The 25839-nt window shown below is 40.1% G+C and overlaps 1 protein-coding gene across 4 annotated transcripts in view; it reads right to left on the bottom strand.

Annotated features, from left to right (window-relative positions):
* LOC117422582 (protein SCAI) overlaps window positions 1–25839 on the bottom strand; it is an 85697-nt gene that overhangs the window by 9816 nt on the left and 50042 nt on the right. For all 4 annotated transcript variants that reach the window (XM_058987141.1, XM_058987140.1, XM_058987143.1 and 1 more), the window contains 4 exons: window positions 21057–21135; window positions 7229–7328; window positions 4622–4703; window positions 844–916 (listed from right to left, as the gene is read on the bottom strand). In XM_058987141.1, the coding sequence (XP_058843124.1) occupies window positions 844–916; window positions 4622–4703; window positions 7229–7328; window positions 21057–21135 (334 nt within the window). The remainder of the gene's footprint in view (window positions 1–843; window positions 917–4621; window positions 4704–7228; window positions 7329–21056; window positions 21136–25839) is intronic.

Below are 25839 nucleotides of genomic sequence, written 5' to 3'. Positions count from 1 at the left end.
TGAACAAAAACGAAGCTGCATCAAATGCAGGGTTGGATCCTAGTGTGAACAGAACAGAGAGTAACAGTATAAAAGCAGACAAATGTTTTGGATTGTGTCTTCATAAGCAGTAGCTAAAACATGTGTCTACTTGGCTTAGTTTTACTTTATATACTGAGGCACAAAAGAAACGCAACACTCGGGTCTAATGGATTTAATCAAATATTTTAAACATAGATCTCAAACAAAAATCACAGAAAATGTGAACAAAAAAATCATTATGAAACATGACACACTGTAAAAATGAAAACATTACATAGCCGGTTTCTCTGGACTAGTCTGCCGATTATGGAAGCAGAACATCTCATTCTCCGGGCAACTTGCCTCACAGACAGGCTGCCTTCAATCATGCCGATAGCAACCAGGCGATCTTCATTACTCAAGCGGGGCATGGTCGCTGTTTCGCTGCGAATGGCTATTTATACAGATTCTTAATCAACTCATTTTGGCAATTTTAACTCAACTCAAATACCAAACACTGAGCACCTGGCGTTTATGAAATCACATGACTTGAGCTCAGTATTTTGTTATCCCAAGGAACAATACTACACAAACAATCAATCAAACAAACCTATCTGCTCACTATTTAAAATGTAAATAACATTATGTATGTGCCCAATGAGCTATTAACATAAAACTTAGACTGTTGCGTTTTCATTGTGCATTCGTATATATTGGCTGCGTGTTTTGAAGTTATGTTGAACATTGTATTGTTAATATTACTTCTATTAACACTATGGCATCCTATTTTACTGAAACCCCACGGATACCTCTGCAATCAAAAGATTAGTAATAATCGCATACCTTGCATGTTCTTAGGATAGACTGTTGGAGAAAGTAGGCAAACTACTGGCTGTCCGAATAAGTTTGTGAAATTCTAGAAAGATGAAAGAAAATAGCAAAACCATTAGAAGTTACATTTTCTTCATTCAAACAAGATGCCTTTTAACTCATGTAAGCATCCACTGTTGGATTTAATACCAGGAATAGACACCATTACCACACAAAACTCATCAGAAAACCGACCGATTCCCAGAAAGCAGAAAGATGAAAACCATGACAACCAATGCAAGCCCCATTTCCAGTATGAAAGCACAGCACCACAGGGACATGGGAAGAGTCCAACAGACTGCAGCCAGACTAATCCCAGCAGAGCTTAAAGCAAGGAGCTCGGAGGACAGGCTGTAAGAACTACAGCTTCATGATGACACTGATTCGGATTCTAACTCCTTGGAATTTTTGAGGCTACTTGCTTAGACTATATCCTGCATGTCAAGGTCCTAGGCATACTCATATTCTTTTTGAGGTGAATCTGCCAGTATCTACAAAGACTGTGGACCGTGCATTTAAATCCCAGGTAATTAATTATTCAACTGCTGTTAAGCTTTCTGATGTCTTGAGCTCATTACCACTCAGTAGATGAGCTGGTTAATACCTACAATACCACCTTGACTGGTATCTTAGATATTGTAGCGCCAATCAAAACTCAGTGTCTTTTAAAAAAAGCTCACTGTGGTTTAATGATACAACTCATAAAATGAAATATGAGGGTGGTAAACTAGAACGAAGATGGCAGGAATCTAAACTGCACTCATTATATCTCATGGAAGGCCCAAATGGTTAAATATAGGAAGACTGACGTTGGCTAGATCATCATATTATTCTAATTTAATTGAAACAAATAAAAATAATCCTAGATTTCTTTTTGCTACCCTAGAAGGTTAGTTAATCCTTCCCCTAATAGTCCTACCCTTGACACTGACTCCTCTCACAGCTGAAATGACTTTTTACATTTCTTTAAAAATAAAATACTAGACATCAGAAATGAGATTCCATAGACACTTTCTATTAAGGAGGACCCCAGCACAATTTTACCAACTACACCTATTAAGGCTACTATGGGGGCTTTTTCTTTGATTACCTTACAGGAACTGACAGAGCTAGTTCAACACATGAGAGCTAATACATGCTGTCTTGATCCTATTCCTATAAAACTATTAAATTATGTTCTTGGTGTTATTAATACCCTCATTTTAAAAATTATAAAAGGTTCACTTTCCTCCTGTATAGTCCCCTCAGCACTTATTATTATTATTTATTTCTTAGCCGACGCCCTTATCCAGGGCGACTTACAATTGTTACAAGATATCACATTATTTTTACATACAATTACCCATTTATACAGTTGGGTTTTTACTGGAGCAATCTAGGTAAAGTACCTTGCTCAAGGGTACAGCAGCAGTGTCCCCCACCGGGGATTGAACCCACAACCCTCCGGTCAAGAGTCCAGAGCCCTAACCACTACTCCACACTGCTGCCACTTAAGGTAGCTGTGGTAAAGCCTATGCTTAAGAAACACAATTTGGACCCTAAAGTCCTCAGTAACTACAGGCCAATCTCCAACCTAACATTCTTAGATAAGGTTCTAGAGAGAGTTGTTGCAATTCAATTACAAACGTTTCTCTTAATGGTATATTTGTCAGAGTTGTGAATGATTTGCTGATAAGCTCTGACTCGGGCTTTCCATCAGTTTTAATTCTTCTAGATCCAAGTGCTGCCTTTGATACTGTAGACCATTCCATCCTTACAATAATTGATTTTGAGTTTGATATTTTATTTTAAAACACTGAAACAGAATGAAATTTCAATGTACCATTTGTAATTCAGTAATATGAGAGAATTGGTCAGGGGTCTGAATACTTTTGCAAGGACATGTATAATATATATATATATATATATATATATATATATATATATATATATATATACACACACACACACACACACACACACACACACACTGAGTGCACAAAACATTAGGAACACCTGCTCGTTCCATGAAATAGACTGACGAGGTGAATCCAGGTGACAGCTATGATCCCTTATTGATGTAACCTGTTAAATCCACTTCAATCAGTGTAGATGAAGGGAAGACAGGTTAAATAAGGATTTTTAAGCCTTGACAATTGAGACATGGATTGTGTATGTGTGCCATTCAGAGGGTAAATGGGCAAGACAAAAGATTTAAGTGCCTTTGAACGGGGTATGGTAGTAGGTGCCAGGCACGCCGGTTTGAGTGTGTCAAGAACTGCAACGCTGCTGGGTTTTTCACGCTCAACAGTTTCCCGTGTGTATCAAGGATGGTCCACCACCCAAAGGACATCCAGCCAACGACAGGCCAGTGGTCGAAAACGGCTCATTGATGAAAGAGGCCAAAGGAGGCTGACACGAATTGTGCAGAGCAACAGACGGGCTACAGTTAGTCAGCTGACAGTCCAGTACAACATTGGTGCCGAAAGACCCATAAAAGAATGCACAACTCGTCGTACCTTGACACGAATGGGGTATGGCAGCCGACGACCTAACAGAGTTCCACTTCTTTCAGCAAAACACAAGAAACTGCGGTTGCAGTGGGCTAAGGAACGAAAACACTGGAGGATTGGAAAAACATTGCCTGGTCTGATGAATCCCGGTTCCTGCTGTTTCACGCTGATGGGAGGACTATGGTATGGAGAAAACCACATGAGTACATGCATCCATCATGCCGCGTGTCAACATTGCAGGCTGGTGGTGGTGGTGTGATGGTGTGGGGTGTGTTTCCATGGCACACATTGGGCCCCTTGATAAAAGTGGAGCAACGTTTGAATGCCACAGGATATCTGAACATCATTGCCAATCAGGTGCATCCCTTCATGGCAGCAGTGTATCCATCTGCTAATGGATTTTTTCAGCAGGATAATGCCCCATGCCACAAGGCTAGGATTGCCCAGGAATAGTTCCACGAACATGACCGTGAATTCAGCTTACTGCAGTGACCTGCCCAGTCACCAGATCTCAATCCAATTGAGCATCTGTGGGATGAGATGGAACAAGCTATTCGGAGTAGAGATCCACTACCAGCCAACTTGAAACAACTGTGGGAAGCATTGGAGTCAACATGGGCCAGCATCCCTGTGGAACGCTTTCGACACCTTGTAGAGTCCATGTCCCGACGAATTGAGGCTGTTCTGAGGGCAAAAGCGGGTGCAACTCAATATTAGGAAGGTGTTCCTAATGTTTTGTACACTCAGTGTAATTATATATATATATAGACACACAAATATAGCTTACACAAATATATTTAATATTTTTCTTGACATCTTTCATCAAATTAATTTTTTCCACTGTACTTTGTTATGCATCAAGGGCAGATCAATGTCAATAAAAACTCACAAATTCTGCATCCCTTCCCGCGATTTCATCAGGTAGTGTGTGATGCCCGCTCACAAATCATTTTTTGCCATGCGACTTCCTCCACTGAGATACAACGATTGCATTGGGCAACGTGTACCAGGCTTTATTAATTCAAGAACCATTTGGTGAACTACAATGAGCAATGTTGTGCTTTTTTGAATGCATCACAATACCTCTATTATGTTATGATGTATAATTTAAAGAGCGTACCATGATGTATCAATACACAATGAATCAGTACACCTTATGTATAACTCTTCAAATCTGCCAGCAGAATTCTAGCTGGGTTTTGTTTGATTGTACTTTTCACAAAAGCAAGTGGACACAAACCAAACAGAGAGCAGCTTACCTTGTATGCAACACTATTGGAGGAATCTACGACTACGAACAAAGGCTTTCGCGTGAAGGGATACAAGTCACCTGGATGAAGACTAAGAGAAACAAGAGAGTTAGTAAAGGCCTTCGTTAAGGCTATTAAACACTACATTACAGCTACATTCATTACATGTACAGTGGAATATCATAACAGTCTTATTCCAGACAAGTAGTTCTCTAGATGTAGCCTTCAATGGCTCTTACAATCAGGCATTAGTGTTGGGAAGCTGTACTACCTACAGTCACAGCCTGTGGAATGACGTCTTTTAACAAACGTCATTGTAAATGTAATCTAAAATGGGCGGGCAGTTCACAGGATATAGTTCATGGAGTTTGATTAAGTGTTTACAGTACTTCATCAAATTCAATAGGCTACAAGGACCGCTCACCCACATTTAAAGCATTTCATCCCAACTGGACAAGCAGTTCTCTACATGCTGTTATATGTAAATCTGTAAGTGCAAGACAGAGATAAATAGACAGACAGTCTCCATATATCACCAGATTATAATGAATAACTGGGGCTACAGAATTTCCTGAGCAAGTTCAAGGACAATTGGATAAGTGGTTCTCTAGATATGTGTGAGGACCAAACTGTACGTACGAGTTTAAAAGGCATGTCGTATGCAGACTGGCTCAAATAATTGAATCTGTTCAGTCTTGAACAAAGAAGACTACACGATGATCCAATTCAAGAATTCAAAATTCTGGGGCTCCCGAGTGGCGCATCCAGTAAAAGGCGCTCCACGTGGAGTGCAGGATGCGCTCTATAGTCTGGACGTTGTGAGTTCGAGTCCAGGCTATTCCTTTGCCGACCAAGGACAGGAGCTTCCAGGGGGCAGCACTCAATTGGCCGAGCGCCGCCCGGGAGGAGGGAGGGTTAGGTCAGCCAGGGTGTCCTCGGCTCACCGCACACAAGCGACCCCTGTAGTCTGGCCGGGCGCCTGCGGGCTTGCCTGTAAGCTTCCCGAGAGCTACGTTGCCCTCTGACGCTGAAGCTCTTGGGTGGCTGCACGGTGAGTCCGCAGTGTGAAAAAAAGTGGTCGGCTGATGGCACACGCTTCGGAGGACAGCGTGTGTTCGTCTTCGCCCTTCCGAGTCAGAGCAGGGGTGGTAGCGGTGAGCTGAGCATAATAAAATAATTGGCGATTCCAAATTGGGAGAAAATAATAAAAATAATTGGCAACGACTAAATTTATAAAAAAAAAAAAAAGAGAATTCAAAATTCTAAAAGGTATTGACAATGTCGACCCAGGGGACTTTTTCGACCTGGGGTCACAAAAGGAGAGTAGATAAAGGGGCATTCAGAACAGAAAATAGGAGGCACTTTCAACAACATTACTCCCCAGTAATGTTGTTGAAGCCGACACCCTGGGATCCTTCAAGAAGCTGCTTGATGGGATTCTGGGATCAATAAGCTACTAACAACTAAACGAGCAAGATGGGGCGAATGGCCTCCTCTCGTTTGTAAACGTTCTTATGTTCTTATGTACGGAAGCTGTGATATTTACAAAGAGCCAAGTTACAAAACTGAACTTTTACCAAGACACAACATGGCACCCCATTTTCATTATCAGTGAAGAAATGCTCCCTAAACGCTTCCAAAAGCTGTCAAACTTGGGTTTATGAATGGTCCAAGTATAACCTATTTTGTAACTTGTAGAAACCACATCTTTATGCAAGACTGAACGCCATCCAACCTATTCATGAATCTATTTTTTTTTTTGGCACAGGGACCAAATACATTGGATTTATGTCTACAGTTCAAATTACATTGCACAAGTAACTTCCAATGTTGTTACAAAGGATTATTACACATCTGGGTGTATTAAAAAAAAAAAAAAAAAAAAAACTCTTCACTTACCTTAGATGAAAACTGTAAATAACTTGTTGAAACAAAACTACTTTGAGAATAAGTAGACTATCCTGTCGCTTGTCTCTGCTCATAAACTGAAACTTGTATTCTGTGTTGGTCAGTTTCCTCCAAAACCATTATCAAAATTCAGTAAGCAGTTCACACTAGATTAAAATAAACTGACTATATTACATTCAGTAGCGCTATAAATAGGATGATAAAACGTTGTATTACTGAATCTTATTAAGCAGCATTATAAAAAATATCAAAATAAAATTGACGTCATCATGAACACAAATTATATACAAGCTATGGTACTAACCCTGGTTATCTGTCTTTCTGCTCTTTGTAGAGCCGTTTCTATTTTTTCTTGATGTCACAAGTTTATGTTTTAGCTGTGAGAATCCACCTCCGTACAAAGCTAGTTTTAGTTTGGGTTTTACCGGTTATGGGGGCTGTCCCAGCCATGAGGAATATTCTCATGATGTAAAATGAACGAGAGAGGCCGGGGTACCACGATACCCTGGGGTACCGCATGGTGTCTCATATAGTTCATTTGTAACTAACCTTTTGTAGCTAGAACTTCACTTGGCTGTTTTTGTACATATATTTCAGTCACAAACCAAAAGGTAACGTAAAGAACAACGTTGTCTTGCTTGTCGGCAGCCAGGCATGCTGAATTGCTGAGCAGCAGCTTTTCAATCGCTTCATTAATTCAGATCTTACCAGTGCATTTCCTTGTGGGCCTGATTCCGCTTGTGCACCGTCTCCCCATTTAAAATATCACGGTTACTGTTAGTGAGCACACCGCCAAAATCATAGGGACCTGTGCAGGAAAAAGAGACAATATGAGGCTGTTATCTCAGCCCAGACAAGAGTTCTGCAGCATTTACAGTACTGTATAGGATTTACAAACAACACTGGGCACAGAGGAGGAGTATCAATGGCAGCTGGTGACCTCTGAGTCAGGGGAGGCACAAGTACAGGGGATGGGGGGGGGGGTATTGGGGGTTAAAACTTTTTTCATATAATGTGCAATGTATCTTTTTTTTTTCCTTACCCATAGCATTCTAAGATGATCAGTAATATCTTGTAAAGGGATAACATTTGCAATAATATTGAACATTTAAACAAAGTATTTTTTTTCAGTATTAAGTATTATTAGCATTACAGAAATTGGGATTTTTAATATATATACACACACATATACACACACACACACACACATATATATATACTTATACATACACACACACATACACACACACCTGCACGTATTTAGGATTTTATACCAGCACATACACAGAGATGCAATACGCTATCTATCCCTCAGTGAAAAACAAAACAAAAATATGTATATATATATGTATTATTATTATGTGTTATAAAAAATATAGATGGGCTTCAGTGAGTTACAGGAAAATAATTTCATCTAGGGTTTCTGTGACATCATAAATTATGAGACAGAAGGTCAAGTAATTTATAAACTGTCACAGAAACCCGAGATGGAATTGTTTTCCTGTAACTCACTGAAGAGGCCCATCTATTAATTTTTATAATACATGGATACCCTTGTGATGCTAATATTAAAGAAGAAGTTCAGCAGTAGTTTTTTTTTTTTTTTTTTAAACGTAGTGTTTCAGTGCTGTAAAGACGTTCTATGTCATTATCAGTTTCTCTGAGATACGACTGTACATCTTTACATTTTTTTTTTTTTACATATTCTCATTTTGTTGATCTTTAATGAAAATTCCTGTCCTGTGGGTGTTGTCAAGTGATTGAAACGAGACATTTTGTGTTTGAATTGAAAGTGATGGTCTCGAGGAGTCAAATGGCTCAAAGTTAAAGTATATATTCCTTGAGAAATTATCACTTTTTGACATCACTACTGTGGTATTATGCCTTTTTTTTCGAATAACTCAGGATGCAAATATAGCCTTCATCCACATACATATACAATTTGTTTCATTTTTGTTTTCCTTTGAAAAGTTGCGGCTCTGCCTCCCTTGCCTCCTCCAAGGAGCTTCCACTGAGGAGTATACAATTAGGGACTGATGAACTAACAATTAACACCAGCATTAAAACCGCAATTACTACTATATAATCAAGCTTGAAGAGTTTTATCGAAGGCACGGATTAGCAGCATTAGTAGTAAACAAATCCTGTTTTAAACACCATTATACACAGCTGTAACAATTACTATATTCACACAATTACTGTTTTGAGATTCATCTTTTATTAGGGAGCTTCCCTAAATCCCTTGTTTGGAAGGATACAGGGTATTAGTGCTTGTGACAGGGTAGCTGTCTGCCGTGTGGGTGTGTGCATTCGCTGCTGAGTGACAGGCAGGAGATTGAGACTGAGGTTTAAGTTGATACAGCTGCATCCAGACCCTGAAGTAGTTCATTATATAATTTTACCTGTTAAACCTGGAGTGGACTGGTCCCCCAGGACCGGGATTGGACACCCCTGGTTAGAGAAAGGGCTGAAAGCAGCAGGTTGTGCTCTCGGTCCTGCACCGTGATAGCACAGTTTGGGTACATTTTTCATTTGTATTTGTATAATAAAAGTGTGCAATTAAAATAGCTTTTTGAACTGCAATCTCATGTCTTCCTCTGCTACCCTTCCACAGATGGTTATCTAAATGCTAAATGTCTTTTAAAGAGCTGTGAAGTGACATTTCTTCAGTTCTGATGCTTACATTTCTATGAAGCACTGCAGCAGGGCCTAGGCCCTGCACCTGTAGGTATTGTGTTTTGTTGGGGGATTATAAATACAATTAGTTTAATTTAGCAAATCAAGTGTGTTAAATATGGCAGAACTGGAAGGTTAGAATTCCCTCTCTGTCTAATTCAAATTCATGTGCAGCAGGTGGCCAGGTGTTAATTGACTAATTCATTATCAATTAACCCTGGCCACATGCCTTTAAGGAGGAGCTGGAAAGTGAGTGCTTTGTTCTTCTTCATCTACTAGCTTGAAGCCCATGACTGTAAATACAGGATGTATGAACTAAATACAAGAGATCACTGTGTGTATACTGGGGTAACCGGGATCCTAGTGTGTAGCGCAGGGATTCATTTAGGGGATGTTAATCCCACAAAAGTATATTGAGTTTCTGTCAGGCAGTAGCGGCTGCAGGATTTAATTCTTGGCTGGGCCCCAAATTTTCACGGACGGGCCGTTTATGACTTGACGTAAACGTAATGACGTAATTACTAATATGCGTACTGAGGAGGACACTCTATCAAAGACCTTTATAGTAACTAGAAGATATTTGAGACTATACTGTCAGAAATAGCACCATATTCTCCAAGAACGCACACTCTGCCAAAACATTTTGACAGTCGGAAATCCGATTTACTACCAACAGGCATAGCAGCACAAATTCCATAACGTTAGCGAATGACAAAACGTGTTTCGACTTCCCAAAGTGAGCTTAAATTTAAAACGCTCTCATACAGTGACTAAAAGTGAATGTTAATACTTCCATTTGAGCTTTAAAAAAGTGTCAGTTACATGGGAACAAAAAGAAAAACAGGAAGAGGCATGAGTCGAGCATAACATACATCTCAGCTGCATCAGTCAACTGAATTCAAGTTTGTAAAATTAAATGTAGGTACTGACATTACTGGCGCATTTGTTGATTCGTCGGTTCGTTTTATTTTTACAAAATTTGTCGGGACATAGCTAATGCGTAAGACGCAAATATAGCTATGGTTTACTGCAAAGTTGGCTAAACATTCAGTATTATTATATTTCTTAGACTTACAATTGTTACAAGACATCACATTATTTTTACATACAATTATCGATTTATACAGTTGGGTTTTTACAGGAGCAATCTAGTTAAAGTACCTTGCTCAAGGGTACAACAGCAGTGCCTCCTCACCTAAGATTGAACCCACGACCCTCCAATAAGGAGTCCAGAGCCCTAACCACTACTCCACACTGTTGCCCTGTGTAGGAAATTAGATAGCTAATTGCAAATGTAAAAATAACTAATACAGCAGTTTCTGTCTTGTCACATTGTATTGCTAATATAGGATGCATGACAACTTTTTACAGTTAAATTCTGATAAAACAGAAGCTTTGTTGTTAGGATCTGGGAACCTTTGAGGCTCATGTGTGCAGTGTTACTAAGACTGCTTTTTTCCACCTTCATAATATCGCTCGTCTACATCCTTTTTAGATTACTGTAACGCATTGTTGTGTGGCCTTAGTACTCTAAGAAGGCTCCAATATGTTCAAAATGCTGCTGCTCGTGTTCTAACTAGAGCAAAATCCCACGACCACATGACACCTGTTCTCTCCATTGGCTGCCTATAAAGTTTAGAACAGATTTTAAAATTGCTCTTTTAACTTATAAAGCCTTACATGGCATGGCACCTGCATACGCTGCTGACCTGATGGTCTCCTACGCCCCCTCCCGAAATGTACATTCTTCAGAGACTGGTTTGTTGGTTGTTCAGAAATCTAGGCTGCGTACTCTAGGGGATAGGGCTTTCAGTGTCTATGCTCCCAAACTTTGGAATTCCATTAGGTTCTCTGCTATTCCTAATCTACATTATTGTATAGTACATGAAAATTTGTTAAATTTGCAGGTGACGCAAAAATAGGAGGAGTCGCAAACACTGTTGCAGCATCAAAGGTCATTCAAAATGATCTAGACAGCATTCAGAACTGGGCAGACACATGGCAAATGACATTTAATAGAGAAAAGTGTAAGGTACTGCACACAGGCAATAAAAATGTGCATTAGTAGGAGGCTGTGTGGTCCAGTGGTTAAAGAAAAGGGCTTGTAATCAGGAGGTCCCCGGTTGAAATCCCACCTCAGCCACTGACTCATTGTGTGACCCTGAGCAAGTTACTTAACCTCCTTGTGCTCCGTCTTTCAGGTGAGATGTAATTGTAAGTGACTTTGCTGCTGATGTATAGTTCACACACGCTGGTCTCTAAGTCGCCTTGGATAAAGGCGTCTGCTAAATAATAATAAAAGTATAAATATCATATGGGAGATACTGAAATTGAAGAAGGAATCTATGAAAAAGACCTAGGAGTTTATGTTGACTCAGAAATGTCTTCATCTAGTCAATGTGGGGAAGCCATAAATAAAAAGCCAACAAGATGCTCGGATATATTGTGAAAAGTGTTGAATTTAAATCAAGGGAAGCTTGACAATGCATTAGTAAGACCTCACCTAGAATATTGTGTTCAGTTTTGGTCACCTTGTTACAAAAAGGATATTGCTGCTCTAGAAAGAGTGCAAAGACCACGGGTCACAAATGGAGATTAGATAAAGGGACATTCAGAACAGAAAATATGAGGCACTTTTTTACATAGAATTGTGAGGGTCTGGAACCAACTCCCCAGTAATGTTGTTGAAGCTGGCACCCTGGGATCTTTCAAGAAGCTGCTTGATGAGATTCTGGGATCAATAAGCTACTAACAACCAAACGAGCAAGATGGGCCGAATGGCCTCCTCTCGTTTGTAAACTTTATGTTCTTATGTTCTTGATAACCACCCTTCTGGTAACAGTGCCCAGAGCTACGCCTAAGCGCAGCAGGCTGTAACCACCAGGACAGTGCCTGCAGACAGTGCCGAGACACTGTCAACAGGCGGCCCAGGTTCAATGCGGGCTGAAAAACCCTGCTGTTGAACCAGGTTTGGAGAGAACGCATGTACAAAAGACCCAAAGGAAGGGTCTGGGAAGCTGCTGCCATCAAGCCCAGAAGCCTCTGAAACATCAGTAATGTGAACTTTTTTGTTGAGCTGAAAAAGCTTCAGACAAGTAGCTATTCTCTTCACTCTGTCACCTGGCAGAGTGGACAGCATGGACCTGGAATGCAGACGCAGGAGGCTGTCTGCAAACGTGTCTTGAACAGTTCACTGTCAGACCCAACTGATGAAGGTGGTCTGTGACGAGTTCCATGCGGGCCACTGCCTGCACTGGAGACTGAGCACAAATGAGCATGTCGTCCAGGTAATTGAGTACTCTGATGCACTGGAGTCTCAAATCAGGCCAGAATAGCCTCCATGCATTTCGAAAAGGCACGGGGAGCTAGAGAGAGGCCGAATGGCAGTACCCGAAACTCGTACGCTATCCCATGGAAAGCAAACCTGAGGTACCTCCTGTGCCCTGGTCTTATGGGGATGTGAAATAAGTGACCTTGAAGTTCACCGTGGCCTTACCGATTGTAACAGCTGCTCAATAGTCAACATTCGGAACCTCCGTCGACTCAGATACAGGTTGTCCGAGGTTGAGGATTGGTCTGATGCCACCATCCCGCTTGGGCACCAGGAAGTACCTAGAGTAAAATCCTTCTACCCGAAGAGAAGGATGAACTGTGCAAATAGGCCGCTTCTGTAGCAGGGTTGTCACCTCCTGAGACAACACCATCACATCTCATGGGTCTGTGACTAACATTGTAGTCATGCCTCGAATGAAGTGGGACCGTGTCTGAATTGTAGAGAATAGCCAGTCTATACAGTATTGAACACCCAGGTGTCCGAGGTGCATTGACGCCAGTACACCAGGTGACTCACTGAAAAGGGCCCTGGGCCTGTGGCAGAAAATTGCTAGGGATACTGCTTTGCTTGAGGCTTAGCCTGAGGCCTTTGCCTTTGCGCATGATGGTGGAACTTAAAAAGTTTCCCCTTTGCGCAGCCACGGGTAGTTTGTGAAAACCCACCTGTGGCTTTAGCAGTGGCCGGCTGTACTGGTCTCTGAAGCCGCTGGAACCTTGGCCGCCTGGTGACAGCGCTGCAGCATATCATCTACTGCAGGACCAAAAGTGTGTCCTGGAGTAATGGGAGCATCCAGCAATGATGTCTTGTCCCCATCAGCTATTCATGTTTGGGACAGGCAGAGCTGTCTCCTTGCGGCTACTAACGCAACAAGGTTCCTGCCCACCGCCTGACCATTCAACTTAGATATACGGAGCAGGTTCTTATTCACCAACCGCAGCTCCTCAAGCTGTTGTGGTGTAGGTCTGTGGCTCTCAGAGAGATTTAACAATCAGTTCTGGTAAGCTACCACGGTACTGTTGTAGTTGCACAGCCGTGTGGCGAACACACCGGCTGAGTAAGCCTTCTTGAGAATAGTCTCTGAAGCCCTGCAATGTTTATTCGGGCAGGTACCATCTTTCTTCAAAAGCGTTAGCTTTGGAGCTTGCACCAGTGATGCAATAGTGGCATCTACTGGGGGAAATTAGCCAAGCCAAGTTTTTCTGCCTCATGTAAGCTGTACAGCGTCCCCAAGGAAGCAGCAGGCACTGTAGCCGGGTGACCCCAGAATGAATAGACCTTAAAAAGAAAGTCTAGGTGTACTGAAGGAGACACATGAGAGGGAGCGGGATCATCCTCAAAAATAGTGTTTCAACTTGTCAACTACAGACCATGGGACTTTAAGCTCTGCTGACAATGACATATGCGCTACTGGCGTTGTGCTATCTGAGTTTCCCTCAGAGGGAAACTCTTGATCGACCACATCCTCCGAGGCAGCGATAGACAGCAGGATCTTCTTGCTGCCATTCTATGTTTGCTACTCCCTGTTGCTCTACCGGTATGTTATGGTATGGTGCACAATGCACAAGGTACGGTACAGGGCACAATGCATGCGGTAAGGTACAGACAGTATGGTACGATGCACAATGCATGCAGTAAGGTACAGACAGTATGGTACGATGCACAATGAACACGATACAGTGCAAACGGTACAGCACGGTGCACACGGTACAAATGGTATGGTGCATGGAGCAAGGAACACACTGTTCACTACCGTTGCGGTAACTTTGTTCACTAAGAACGGTGGTAGATCAGTGACCTAGAGTTACTGAAGAAGCAGTATACAGGGATACCCATCTGTATAGCTTCTGGCTTAACCAAACACAGCCCTAAGACTGGGGGAAGCCTGCTGTCAAAACCCAGACAGCCTTCGCTGTGGCCCAGCGACTGCTAGTGAATCAGCAAAAGATAACCTTGTTCGTTGTACCGATGGAAACAGAAGCAGGTCTGGGACCTACAGTTAACATGTGACCAATTATAGGGATACCAACCTATAACGTTCTTGTCTAACCAACAGTCTGAAAACTGAGGAAAAGCTACTGCTAGAGCCCTAACAGTTTTCACACTAATTCTGCAAGCAGATCTTAATGTGGCAACGACACACAGTGGGAAAAGCTGCAAGCAGCTTGACCCAAGGCGTGTCTTGGTCTAACGCAGGACAGCTGAGCCCAGCAGCCGCGTTACTATTTCTGTGGAAAAAACAGAAAATACAGAAAGAAAAAATAATTCACACACAATACAGTAACCAAACAATTACTGTTATTTTAATCTAGTTTGTAACAAAACATTATTTGTTATTTTTAAGCTTCAACCAAAGCTAACAGCTTAAGAGAGAGCACAAGTAGCTGACTTAAGGATGGGGCAGCAGAGCTGCCAGCTTCACGCGGAGCACAAGGCTGCTAAGGAACTTAGACGAAAACCACGGCTGAATGCACAATACATGAAAGTAAAATTACTATAAAACACCTAAAATAATCGCAATAAGTGGAATACACAAGCCATAAGTCAGAGATAAGTGTGTTACTTAGCTCTTTGATGAAGCTGCACAGAATTACTGAATCATGTACTATGCTATGATATAGCAGCAGCATTTGGGGAATAAAATGAACTGTGCAGTACAGGCAGGTGGTGTGAACTTCGGAAAAACGATATTTACTATTGTGTCATTGATAAAAAAAAATAAAAAATTGCTGTAACACTACTGTATCCTAAAGCGAAAATGTATCAGGGCCACTGCTACCAAGATGGTTGGTTTCTCTCTTGCTGTAGACATCTGCTATTTATAGAGGAGGGGTTTAAGTGCCATGTTATTAAACTGGGCATTGGAGTATTACTTTAATTCAGTCCTCCTCTACAGCGAGAGAAAACAGTGGTATGGCTTTATTTTAACAAGCAAAAAGCAGACAAACTATAAGTGTGTGAGAGAGAGGAAGAACTACTAACTAGGGAGGAAGTCGCAATTAATGGGTGTCTAAACATGAATAAAGACAATCGTAATTAAACCGATCAAAAGTATTCATTACGCTAGGGGCTCCCGAGTGGCGCATCCAGTAAAAGCACTCGCCGGTTCGAGTCCAGACTATTCCACCGACTATTCGACCGTGGACGGGAGCTCCCAGGGGGCGGCGCTCAATTGGTCGAGCGTCGCCCGGGGGGAGGGAGTGTGTCCTCAGCTCACCGCGCAGCAGCAACCCCTGTAGTTTGGCCGGGCGCCTGCGGGCTTGCCTGTAAGCTGCGTTGTCCTCCGACGCTGTAGCTCTGAGGCACCTGCACGGTGAGTTTGCAGTGTGTAAAGAAGTGGGCGGCTGACGGCACACGCTTCGGAGGACAGCGTGTGTTCATCTTCGCCCCTCCCGAGTCAGCACAGTGGTGGTAGCGGTGAGCTGAGCCTAAAAAATAATTGGGCATTTCAAATTGGGGAGAAAATAATAAAAACTAATTGGCAACAACTAAATTATAAAAAAAAAAAAAAAAAAAAAAAAAAAAGTATTCATTACGCTTAAGGCTACCATCATTCCACTGCAACTAGGATCTTAATTCGTCACACCTCATTTTAAATAGATGCATCCAAAAGGGAAGTGCAACTATGATATTAATTACTGACATCCAAGCTTAAACATATCCTAATTATCACAGATGGATACCCTATTTACAGTAGCTGTTAAAGCAATTAACACATTGAAAAGGTGATTGTAAGCATGAGGATCACACATATTTAGAAGAGTGAATTAAGTATTCACTAGTCGAATTGTCATACATTTTTCTTTATCAATGTACTTATGTTTAATCACAAATTACATTAGGTTCTTAAGATATAGATTAACGGCTACTTTCACAGACCTTGATTAACACTAGGTTTGGACTACCTTACCCACAGTAACATTAGGTAGTCCAGGATTAGCGCTAATCAAATCTGTGAAACCAGCAAACAGACAGAGATGTAGTAAAGCTGGAAGCAGGGAAACATGCATAATGGGATGCTGTGACAAGCAGGCTGTAGTGGCGACGTCAGACCCGGAAGAAACACACAGTACTGCACAGTGAAATGTGAATTGCGCTGTTGCGCGTTTAATAATGAACAAAATAAAAGGTTTTAAACAAAAACAGCACACGGCACTTTGGGCCAAAATAAATAGACGAACAAAACGACAAAACAGTAAACAGACAAACAAACACAGTGAGTCAAAGAAACTTTTTCTTTACTTTTTCTCCTCCTACACACCCGTTTCTCCACTCACCGAACACACAACCCAGAGTGAATGAAACGTGCATCTATATATACAATTGTGCTGGGATTCAATTACCAATTAATTATTCACTTGAATCCCAGCACGTGAACTAAATCTGTGCAACCCCGTGCTCACATATTAAATACTTTAAATGCACGTGAAGTGAAGTGCAATCCCTGTGCCTAAATACAATTATACATTTTAAATAACTTGTGCTGCACACACCCATTTATATCCCGTGCAGCAATATCTATACACCAACATTAACACACTACATACAACATATAACAAAGAAATGCACACAGGAGTGGGGCACATTGCCACAGATGACTATACGAAAATACATGCATACAGTAGGAATGCATGGGATGCATTGATAATATAATCAATAGTAATTTGATGACATTTTATGACAAGTTTGACAAATGATTGAATGTTGCAAGAATGTATCTCTATGTATGGTTGCTACTGGTGAGACAACACATAAAAATGACTGTAGTATAGTAAATTACAAACGAGTGACTAAATAAAATGTCACACTTATACTGAGTTGCAAGTATTGACCTCCCCCTCCTACTCCTTCAGTGCAAAATGCTTAAAGTTGTCACCAACTTTGAAACACTCAATAGTGCTGAACGTTAAGGTTACGGATGTAACCCTGGTTCCCTAAAACAGAAGACGACCACCAACAATACTTTTGGGATGCCACAGGTCAGGTATTCACTGAGCATTTTATATCACAGCTGCCGATAGGCCCTACCGGGGAGTGATGTCCTCGGTCCCGCCTTCCGAGGGAACAAACTGTCACTCCATGGAGCTCACTTCCTCTTTTGCATCGAACTCGCGAAGGTGACCGAAGCGACCTCGCAGGCTGGTGGTCATCTTCTCTTTCAGGGAACCAGGGTTACATCCATAACCTAACATTCCATTTCAATTCAATTCGAAGACGACCACCAACAATACTTTTGGGAAAAGTATACCAAAGCCGTCGCGAGGGAGCGTGAGCGGAGACAGCAGACGAGGGATGACTCGAGATCGCAAAACCCTGGTTAGTGTTGATATTATTACCATTTAGGAAATGCATGTACTATATTCAAAGATTCTTGTTGGTTTTCAATTAAGTCAAGAACCATAAAACATTTGCATATAAAATTATGAATTCAGTTTTTGTAGCAGGGGTGGGAAACCTTTTTCCTATAAACAGGCCATTGGTCCATGGAAAAAATCCATTGTGGGCCACACACAAAATACCAACTTAATTTAGTTTAAAACACTGAAATTGAGACTTTTTCTTTAAATATAAAACTTTTAAGTTTAAACTCACCCGCTTTTTTTTTTTTAGTGTGATGGTTGAGATTGCTTTTCCTTGGCGAACGTTGTGATATCTGCTGGCACTGAAGATGTTGCCACTCGCAACTGGTTTTGTAAACTGTCGTCTGTTAAGCTGGCACGCAGGCGGTTCTTTGCAAGCATAAGCTTGGAAAATAACTGTTCACAACGGTACGTTGTACCAAACAGCAATGCAATTTTCAGCGCGTGTCTTCTCAAATTTGGAAATTCATCGGCTCCCACGTACAGTTTGTAGAATTCTGGCAGAGGCAGGTTGTTGTATTTAGCCTGAAGTTCACTGTTGCTTTACAGTTCAGTTATTTCGTGTTGAATGTCTTCAGGTACATCGACTGCTTCAACATTGAAAGGAGTGGCAAAAATGTTTAATTCAAGTTCCTTCGATTTTAGGTCTTGAAATCGCTCAATAAATTTATTAAGTCAATTTGAGCACTCCTTGGCATACTCCACTGTTGATGTTGGTTTTTGTCCCTGAAGTGTTGGAAAAAAATGCACTGTGTTGCATTTCCCACAGCTTTAGCTTTGCTTCAAACCATTTTGAAAGTAGGCATGTAAGCAGCTGGTTAGAGCCTTTCAATTTTAAATTGAGCTCCGAAAGGTATTGCGTTATGTCAACCATGAATGCCAGGTCACACAGCCACTTGGGGTCACTCAACTCAACCACAGGTTTTCCCTTCATCTCCATGAAAAGCTTCACTTCTTCCTTCAGTTCATGAAACCGCTTCAGCATGCTCCCTCGGTTCAGCCATTGCACTTCACAAAACTAAATCACCATATTCTGATTCAAGGTCTTTCAATAGCTCTTTAAAATTGGCGGCTATTTATTGCTCTACTTTTAATAAAGTTAATGCTCAATACTACTACAGACATAACGTTGTTCAGTTGCATGGACTGCGCGCACAGATTCTTTGTGTGAATGATACAGTGAGACACACTCAACTTACTTGGATCAGGACTGAGGCGATTCATTTCTTTCTTGATCAGGCCAACAAGTCAGTTTTGTGATCCAACCATAGCTTGGGCACCATCAGTAGTAAGCCCACTCTATTAAAAAGCCTTCTCAATTGCCATTCATTGGCAATAAAGAGAGCAAATCCTTTCGTGTCTCAAAACCTTGTGTGATTCCACGCAAAAAAATAGACAGCTGGGCTGTATTTGTTACATCTGTTGTCTCATCAAATAGACAGAAAATAGAACTCAAATTCGCTCTCAGAATCTGTCAGATACATTTCAATATTCTGAGCCAATATCGTGAATTCGATCTGACACTGTTCTGCGAGATAAGCTCAAAAGCTTCAATAACTTAAGTTTCTCAGGCACCAATAAAACGGTGGTTGTAACTATGCACTCCTTTACAAACTCACCTTCTATATGAGGCTTAAGTTTTTTTGCAATAAGTTCACTCACCGCACAGCTTGCTTGTACAACACTGTCCAGCTCTTTTCTTGGTCTTGTAAAAATAGCTTGCTGTGCATTCAAATTCTTTTTCAATGCTTTAAATCGGGCAGCAGTGTGGAGTAGTGGTTAGGACTCTGGACTCTTGACTGTAGGGTCGTGGGTTCAATCCCAGGTGGGGACACTGCTGCTGTACCCTTGAGCAAGGTACTTTACCTAGATTGCTCCAGTAAAAACCCAACTGTATAAATGGGTGATTGTATGTAAAAATAATGTGATAACTTGTAACAATTGTAAGTCGCCCTGGATAAGGGCGTCTGCTAAGAAATAAATAATAATAATAATAATTTTGTCGGCACGCAGTTGTCCCTGAAATTCTTCATATTTTATGTGCTTTGTGTTGTAGTGCCATTCTAGGTTTGATTTTTTCATGACAGAAACTGCATCGCCGCAAATCAGGCACACTGGCTAGCATTTCACCTTCACAAAAAAAATAAAAATCATGTGTCCATTTTTCATTAAAAACACGACACTCTGCATCCACTTTCCTTCTTTTGTTTGCAGTAGCCAAGTTTTAATGAAAGAAGTACACGATAGTAGTAGGAGCAAATTAAGAGTTTTTTTTTTTTGCAAATGTCTCATGCGTTGGAACGTGCAGCACAGCCGGTGTCAGAAAATCACGCTGCCTAGCAACCACGTCATGTGCATGATGTTCAAAAATACAAAACCTGTTGCCACATATCTAACCTACTTACAACCCCATCGCTAACCTCCAAACAGTGAAAAAAATGTATTTATTATTATTTATTATTATTATTATTATTATTAATACACTTGGGTTTTTACTGGAGCAATCTAGGTAAAGTACCTTGCTCAAGGGTACAGCAGTAGTGTCCCCCACCTGGGATTGAACCCACGACCCTCCGGTCAAGAGTCCAGAGCCCTAACCACTAATCCACACTGCTGCCCTATTTTTTTTTAAAAGTGACATTGTCATATATTTACAAATGTGTGCTGCGGGCCAGGTGACATTAAGCAACGGGCCATAGGTTCCCCACCTGTTTTATAGTATGAAATAATTCAAATTAAGCACGAAATCTAACAAACCCGATGCAGTCGTTCAGAGTGGTTTTCAGGAGCTGTGCTCTAAGTTGGTTTGTTTTGGGTTTTTAGAGTAATGCTGCTGGGGGTCAAGGTACGCTGCTCGTACCCTCGAAAGTTCACCAAACATCAGATTTGTAGTTACTCTCTTTTAAATAAAAAGGTTAGGATTAAAATGCAATTAATAAATTCCCTTTTTTAAGTAATAATGTACTGGGAAGAAGAGGATCTGAATACATTCAAAGTAATAATGAACTGGGAAGAAGAGGATCTGAATACATCCCAAGTAATAATGAACTGGGAAGAAGAGGATCTGAATACATCCCAAGTAAATGAACTGGGAAGAAGAGGATCTGAATACATTCCAAGTAATAATGAACTGGGAAGCAGAGGATCTGAATACATTCCATTGTTGTACCTTCGTAATCAGAGCGGCCTGTAGGAAAGACGCCGGTCGCAGACAGGTACATCAGCAGCACACTGTTGGCAGGAAGTTCCTAACGATAAAGACACCAAATACAAATAAAACATACAGAAAACAAAATCTATACTGCCTATTTAAAATTACAGTTTGCAGAGGTTTGTTGAGACAAATATGGACATAAAAGGACCACATATATATTTAATAACTAAAAGTAAATAAATTAAATGACAAACATTACAAGTTTTTTTCAATATCAGCGCCAAGATGTATGAACAATATTTTTATGGGGATACCTTTTTAATAAGATCAGCTAAAATATGTATACAAAATATATAAACTAGCTTTCGAGACCACAAACGTCTCTTCTTTAAATTGAAGGCAAAGAAAATTCCATTCACAATCAACACACAATTACACGGAAAAAGGCTTCTAGTCAAAATGTTTGTCATTAAATGTATTTAGTTTCTTTTGTTATTCCTTCAAGTTAGTACCATTGAGTGATTTGCAGTTCTGGATGGAATCACTTCTATATATCCAGCAAAAAGAAAATTGCTTAAATTTACTAAATCCCACACTGCACCATTTATGATTGTAGCTAACAAAATAATTCCATTATCTTACCTGTTTTGCACTTTCATTAGGTATGTAGGTTTCAAAACGTGCAGTTTAAAAAAACAAACATGTTATAGCATACGTTACAGTATTTTCTTGTTTACTATAATATGTATTTCCATCAGCACATTTGAGACCTATATCACAAGTAGAAGTGTACAACAGCTTTATGGGATTATTTTGTTCGCTACTATCACTTTAAATGGTACAGTAGGAGCCCTATATCTTCCAAGGTACTGTATTAATTTAAAGAACTCTGTATGGGAACGCTTTGGAAATCGGATCCCGAGTTCTTTAAATAAGGCCCATTGGTGGTTCATTACAGTAACTGAGCTAACACAATAGTTCCATTCATATTCTCTACCATGCACATCCGTTTGTCAGATAGGTCTCAAATTTGCAGTTTCGAAAGAAACACCTGTTTCAGCAAACATGTATTTCACTAGAACAGGTACTGCACTAAGGCAAGTACATCTCTGTTTGCAAGCTCTTGAACTTCCTAGGTCATCGGGTCATTGGGCCCAGCTGCTTCCTCTATTGACTGACATGCTAGTGCGTGTGTGAGAATGTAAATAGTGTGTGTGTGTAGGGGGAATGTAAATAGTGTGTGCGTGAATGTAAATAGTGTGTGTGTGGGGGGGGAATGTACATAGTGTGTGTGTGTGTGTGCGTGTGTGTAAATGTAAATAGTAGTGCTGGGACAAATATCTGAATATTTGAATGAATATTTTTTTTTCTACATGTATTCGGATTCAAAAATCAGATGTTCATATTGGCTAAAAATGACAAACCTTGCACTTCTTTACCCTCACCAGAATTTGTGCGACAGTTTAAAAAAAATGGCAAATGAAAAAGAGCTCTGTGTGATTAATCTATATATAATAAAAATAAAAAAAAAACCACTGAATCAACACAGCAGCTCTCGAGCCTCTATTTAAAAGTTTTAGACAGCAAAATGTAAACAAACCAGATTATGCACGCGCACTCACAGTAGTCTCTATGGAAAGCCATCTGGGACAAAAAAACGCGTTGTGCTATTTTAGAGTGAGCCAGATAGGACAGAAAAACGACAAGTACGTCATTTTGAAATGCCTCGCTTAAAGTACCCAACTTCCTGAAAATGTTGTGTAGTTTTTTTTATATAGATTGTATATATTATCAAGGCTCGAAGTTAACGTATATTTGGTAGCATGTTGCTAACCAAAACGCTTAATTTGCTACTAGTTTGTTTAAGCAGTAGCATTTTCCTGATACCTTACACTGCAGTATATGACCCTAAGTGAACACGTACATAATTACCGGTATTATTATTATTTTTTTAACATGTACATTATTTGTATCTTTCATAAAGCGGGAAACAATTGCTAATAGAGCTTCACGATATAATATAATTTTAAAGTATGAACTTTATTTTATAGACCAAAAGTAAAATTAAACAACTGTTAAAAACATTACAATTTTATAAGATAACAGGCAATGACCTAACAGGATATTACGTTTATTCAGGGTCTATAAAATGCTAATTTAATCTGTCATGGAGATTATTTTGTTATAATGTTAACCCTGGTTTCACTGATGCTAAAAATGAACACATAATAGGTAGATAATTATTACTTTATCAAAATTCTGACTCCAAAAAAAAACAGCCCACAGGAGCAAATAGCTAGCTATAACGTCTTCCTTGTTTTATCAGTACATATCAGTATATATATATGAACATAAGAAAGTTTACAAACGAGAGGAGGCCATTCAGCCGATCTTGCTTGTTTGGTTGTTAGTAGCTTATTGATCCCAGAATCTTATCAAGCAGCTTCTTGAAGGATACCATGGTGTCAGCTTCAACAACATTACTGGGGAGTTGGTTCCATACCCTTACAATTCTCTGTGTATATTATACACACACGGCTAACTAATGTCACCTTTTAATAAAACAAACCCAGCGTATTTTTTTTAAAAACATTGGTTGATATCCCTTATTCTGCTATTATTTAGTTAATTTCTTCAACATTGTACAGCATTTAAAAATGCAGTGAAAAGGCAGGGAGCAAGCATACATATTTCTGAACAAACACGTTGGAATTAGCTTTCATTTTCAAAACAGCTTGGTTGTGGTTGTAACCTTATAATTTATAAGGTCATACAATGCAGGATTCAACGATATTGTAGCACACGTTACTTTTTTTTTTTTTTTTTTTTTATCGCTGTCTTTATATGTGTGTGATTTGTTACTGAAATCCCAGTCAACAACTGAAGACTGATAAGAGGATCATTTCATACCACTGAATTTGCACCGATGAAACATAACCTGGTTAACCGTACTGATGGCACATCAAATGCTTAGATGACAGATATGGTGGCATTCTTGTATAACTACAAAATACATTTCGACAAAGAATTGCATTAGTTCCATTACTTAGTCGAGCACAAGGTGGTTTCAATAAATACTTTCTGATTTAAATATAGACCTGCTATGTGATAGTTTGGGGTATTCAGTCTATTTAAAACATTAGTAGGTGTTTATTTTTTTTTAATTATTTTTTATATATAATTATTCGTGGAATAAACTGCTACTGAATAAGACCATTTTGCTACCTACTTTCCAGGCAGGTAGCAAATTCTCACTACTGCCTTAAAAAGTTAACTTCTAGCTCTGATAGTATATATTTTTGTTGCGACTTTCTGTTATACGCTGAAGAATATACGAGAAGCAAAACGGTGAGTTTTTTTCACCTTCATTTTACAAAGTCATTTCCACATTTGTTTTATTTGAAGTGTTTAAAGTTTAAATTTCAGTTTTTGTTTTCTTGTTCAGCTACACAAAGGCACAAGTAAAGCTTGTGTTATTCATTTATAAAATGTGTCTATGGCCGATGTTTACTGTGAAGAAACAGCAGGAATTAAAAAAAAAAATACCGTGTCAACTTTACGTACTGGTACTATTTATTTCGGGAATAAACAAAACCACGTTTAACTTGAACTGCTATTTGGCATCCTTTGTTTTGTAGTTAATTCATTGGGGTAAAGCAAGTCCTACACAACGTATTCTTTACTACTGGGATATTTTTCTATTTCAACGTGTTACATATTGTAAGGTCTTGCTGTAAAATAAAGGCACACACACAGGGGCCACGGCCACGCTTCCTGCCTCTGCTGCTATGCTGTCTCTGCCTGCGTTCAGAGTAATATAATGGCTTTTATTATTTTTGGAAAACGAACGAATATCCAAACGAATATTTAAATTATGAGCGAATATCCGAACATGAAAATCCTGTGTTCGTCCCAGCACTAGTAAATAGTGTGTGTGGGGTATGTTAATACAACAAGGACTATCTATACGACTATCTATATAGGCGGGACGGACTGCATTTAAATAAAAAGGGAACCAATCTACTCAGAGAAAGGATCCTCGAGGAGGTTCAGAAGCATTTAAAAACTAGAAAAGAAGGGGGGAGAAATCACAAAAAAACAGAAGAAAGACCACATCAAAACAAGGGCAACAACTCAGGTAAGATAGCCATTAAATGTATTTATCTAAATGCTAGAAGTCTCAAATACAAAATGTTAGAACTTGCACTAACAAGTAACTATGATGTGACAGGTGTTACAGAAACGTGGTTATCTGAGACTGATGGAGACGAATTAGTCTTGAAGCCCAGGTGTTAAATCTGGAAGAAAATATCAATGCAGAATCAATATGGGTCAGAATAATGGACAAGAATTCAAAGGGCATAATAATAGGGGCATGCTATAGACCGCCAAATTCAGATACCAAGCAAAATAATCTGTTATACAACAGTGATGTAGTCAAGACTAAAACTGAGCCAAGACCAAAACTGAGACCGGTTATGTTGAGACTGAGACCGAGACCAAGACCAAGACCGAGACCGGATATGTTGAGACCAAGACCAAGACCGGAACCGGATATGTTGAGACCAAGACCAAGACCGAGACCGAATATGTTGAGACCAAGACCAAGACCGAGACCGGATATGTTGAGACCAAGACCAAGACCAGAACTGGATATGTTGAGACCAAGACCAAGACCGAGACCGGATATGTTGAGACCAAGACCGGAACTGGATATGTTGAGACCAAGACCAAGACCGAGACCGAGACCGGATATGTTGAGACCAAGACCGAGACCGAGACCGGATATGTTGAGACC

Source organism: Acipenser ruthenus, chromosome 15, assembly GCF_902713425.1.
Source record: "Acipenser ruthenus chromosome 15, fAciRut3.2 maternal haplotype, whole genome shotgun sequence".
NCBI lineage: Eukaryota > Metazoa > Chordata > Actinopteri > Acipenseriformes > Acipenseridae > Acipenser > Acipenser ruthenus.
Note: the sequence above shows the minus strand (reverse complement) of the source record. Positions and strands in the feature narration are given on the sequence as shown.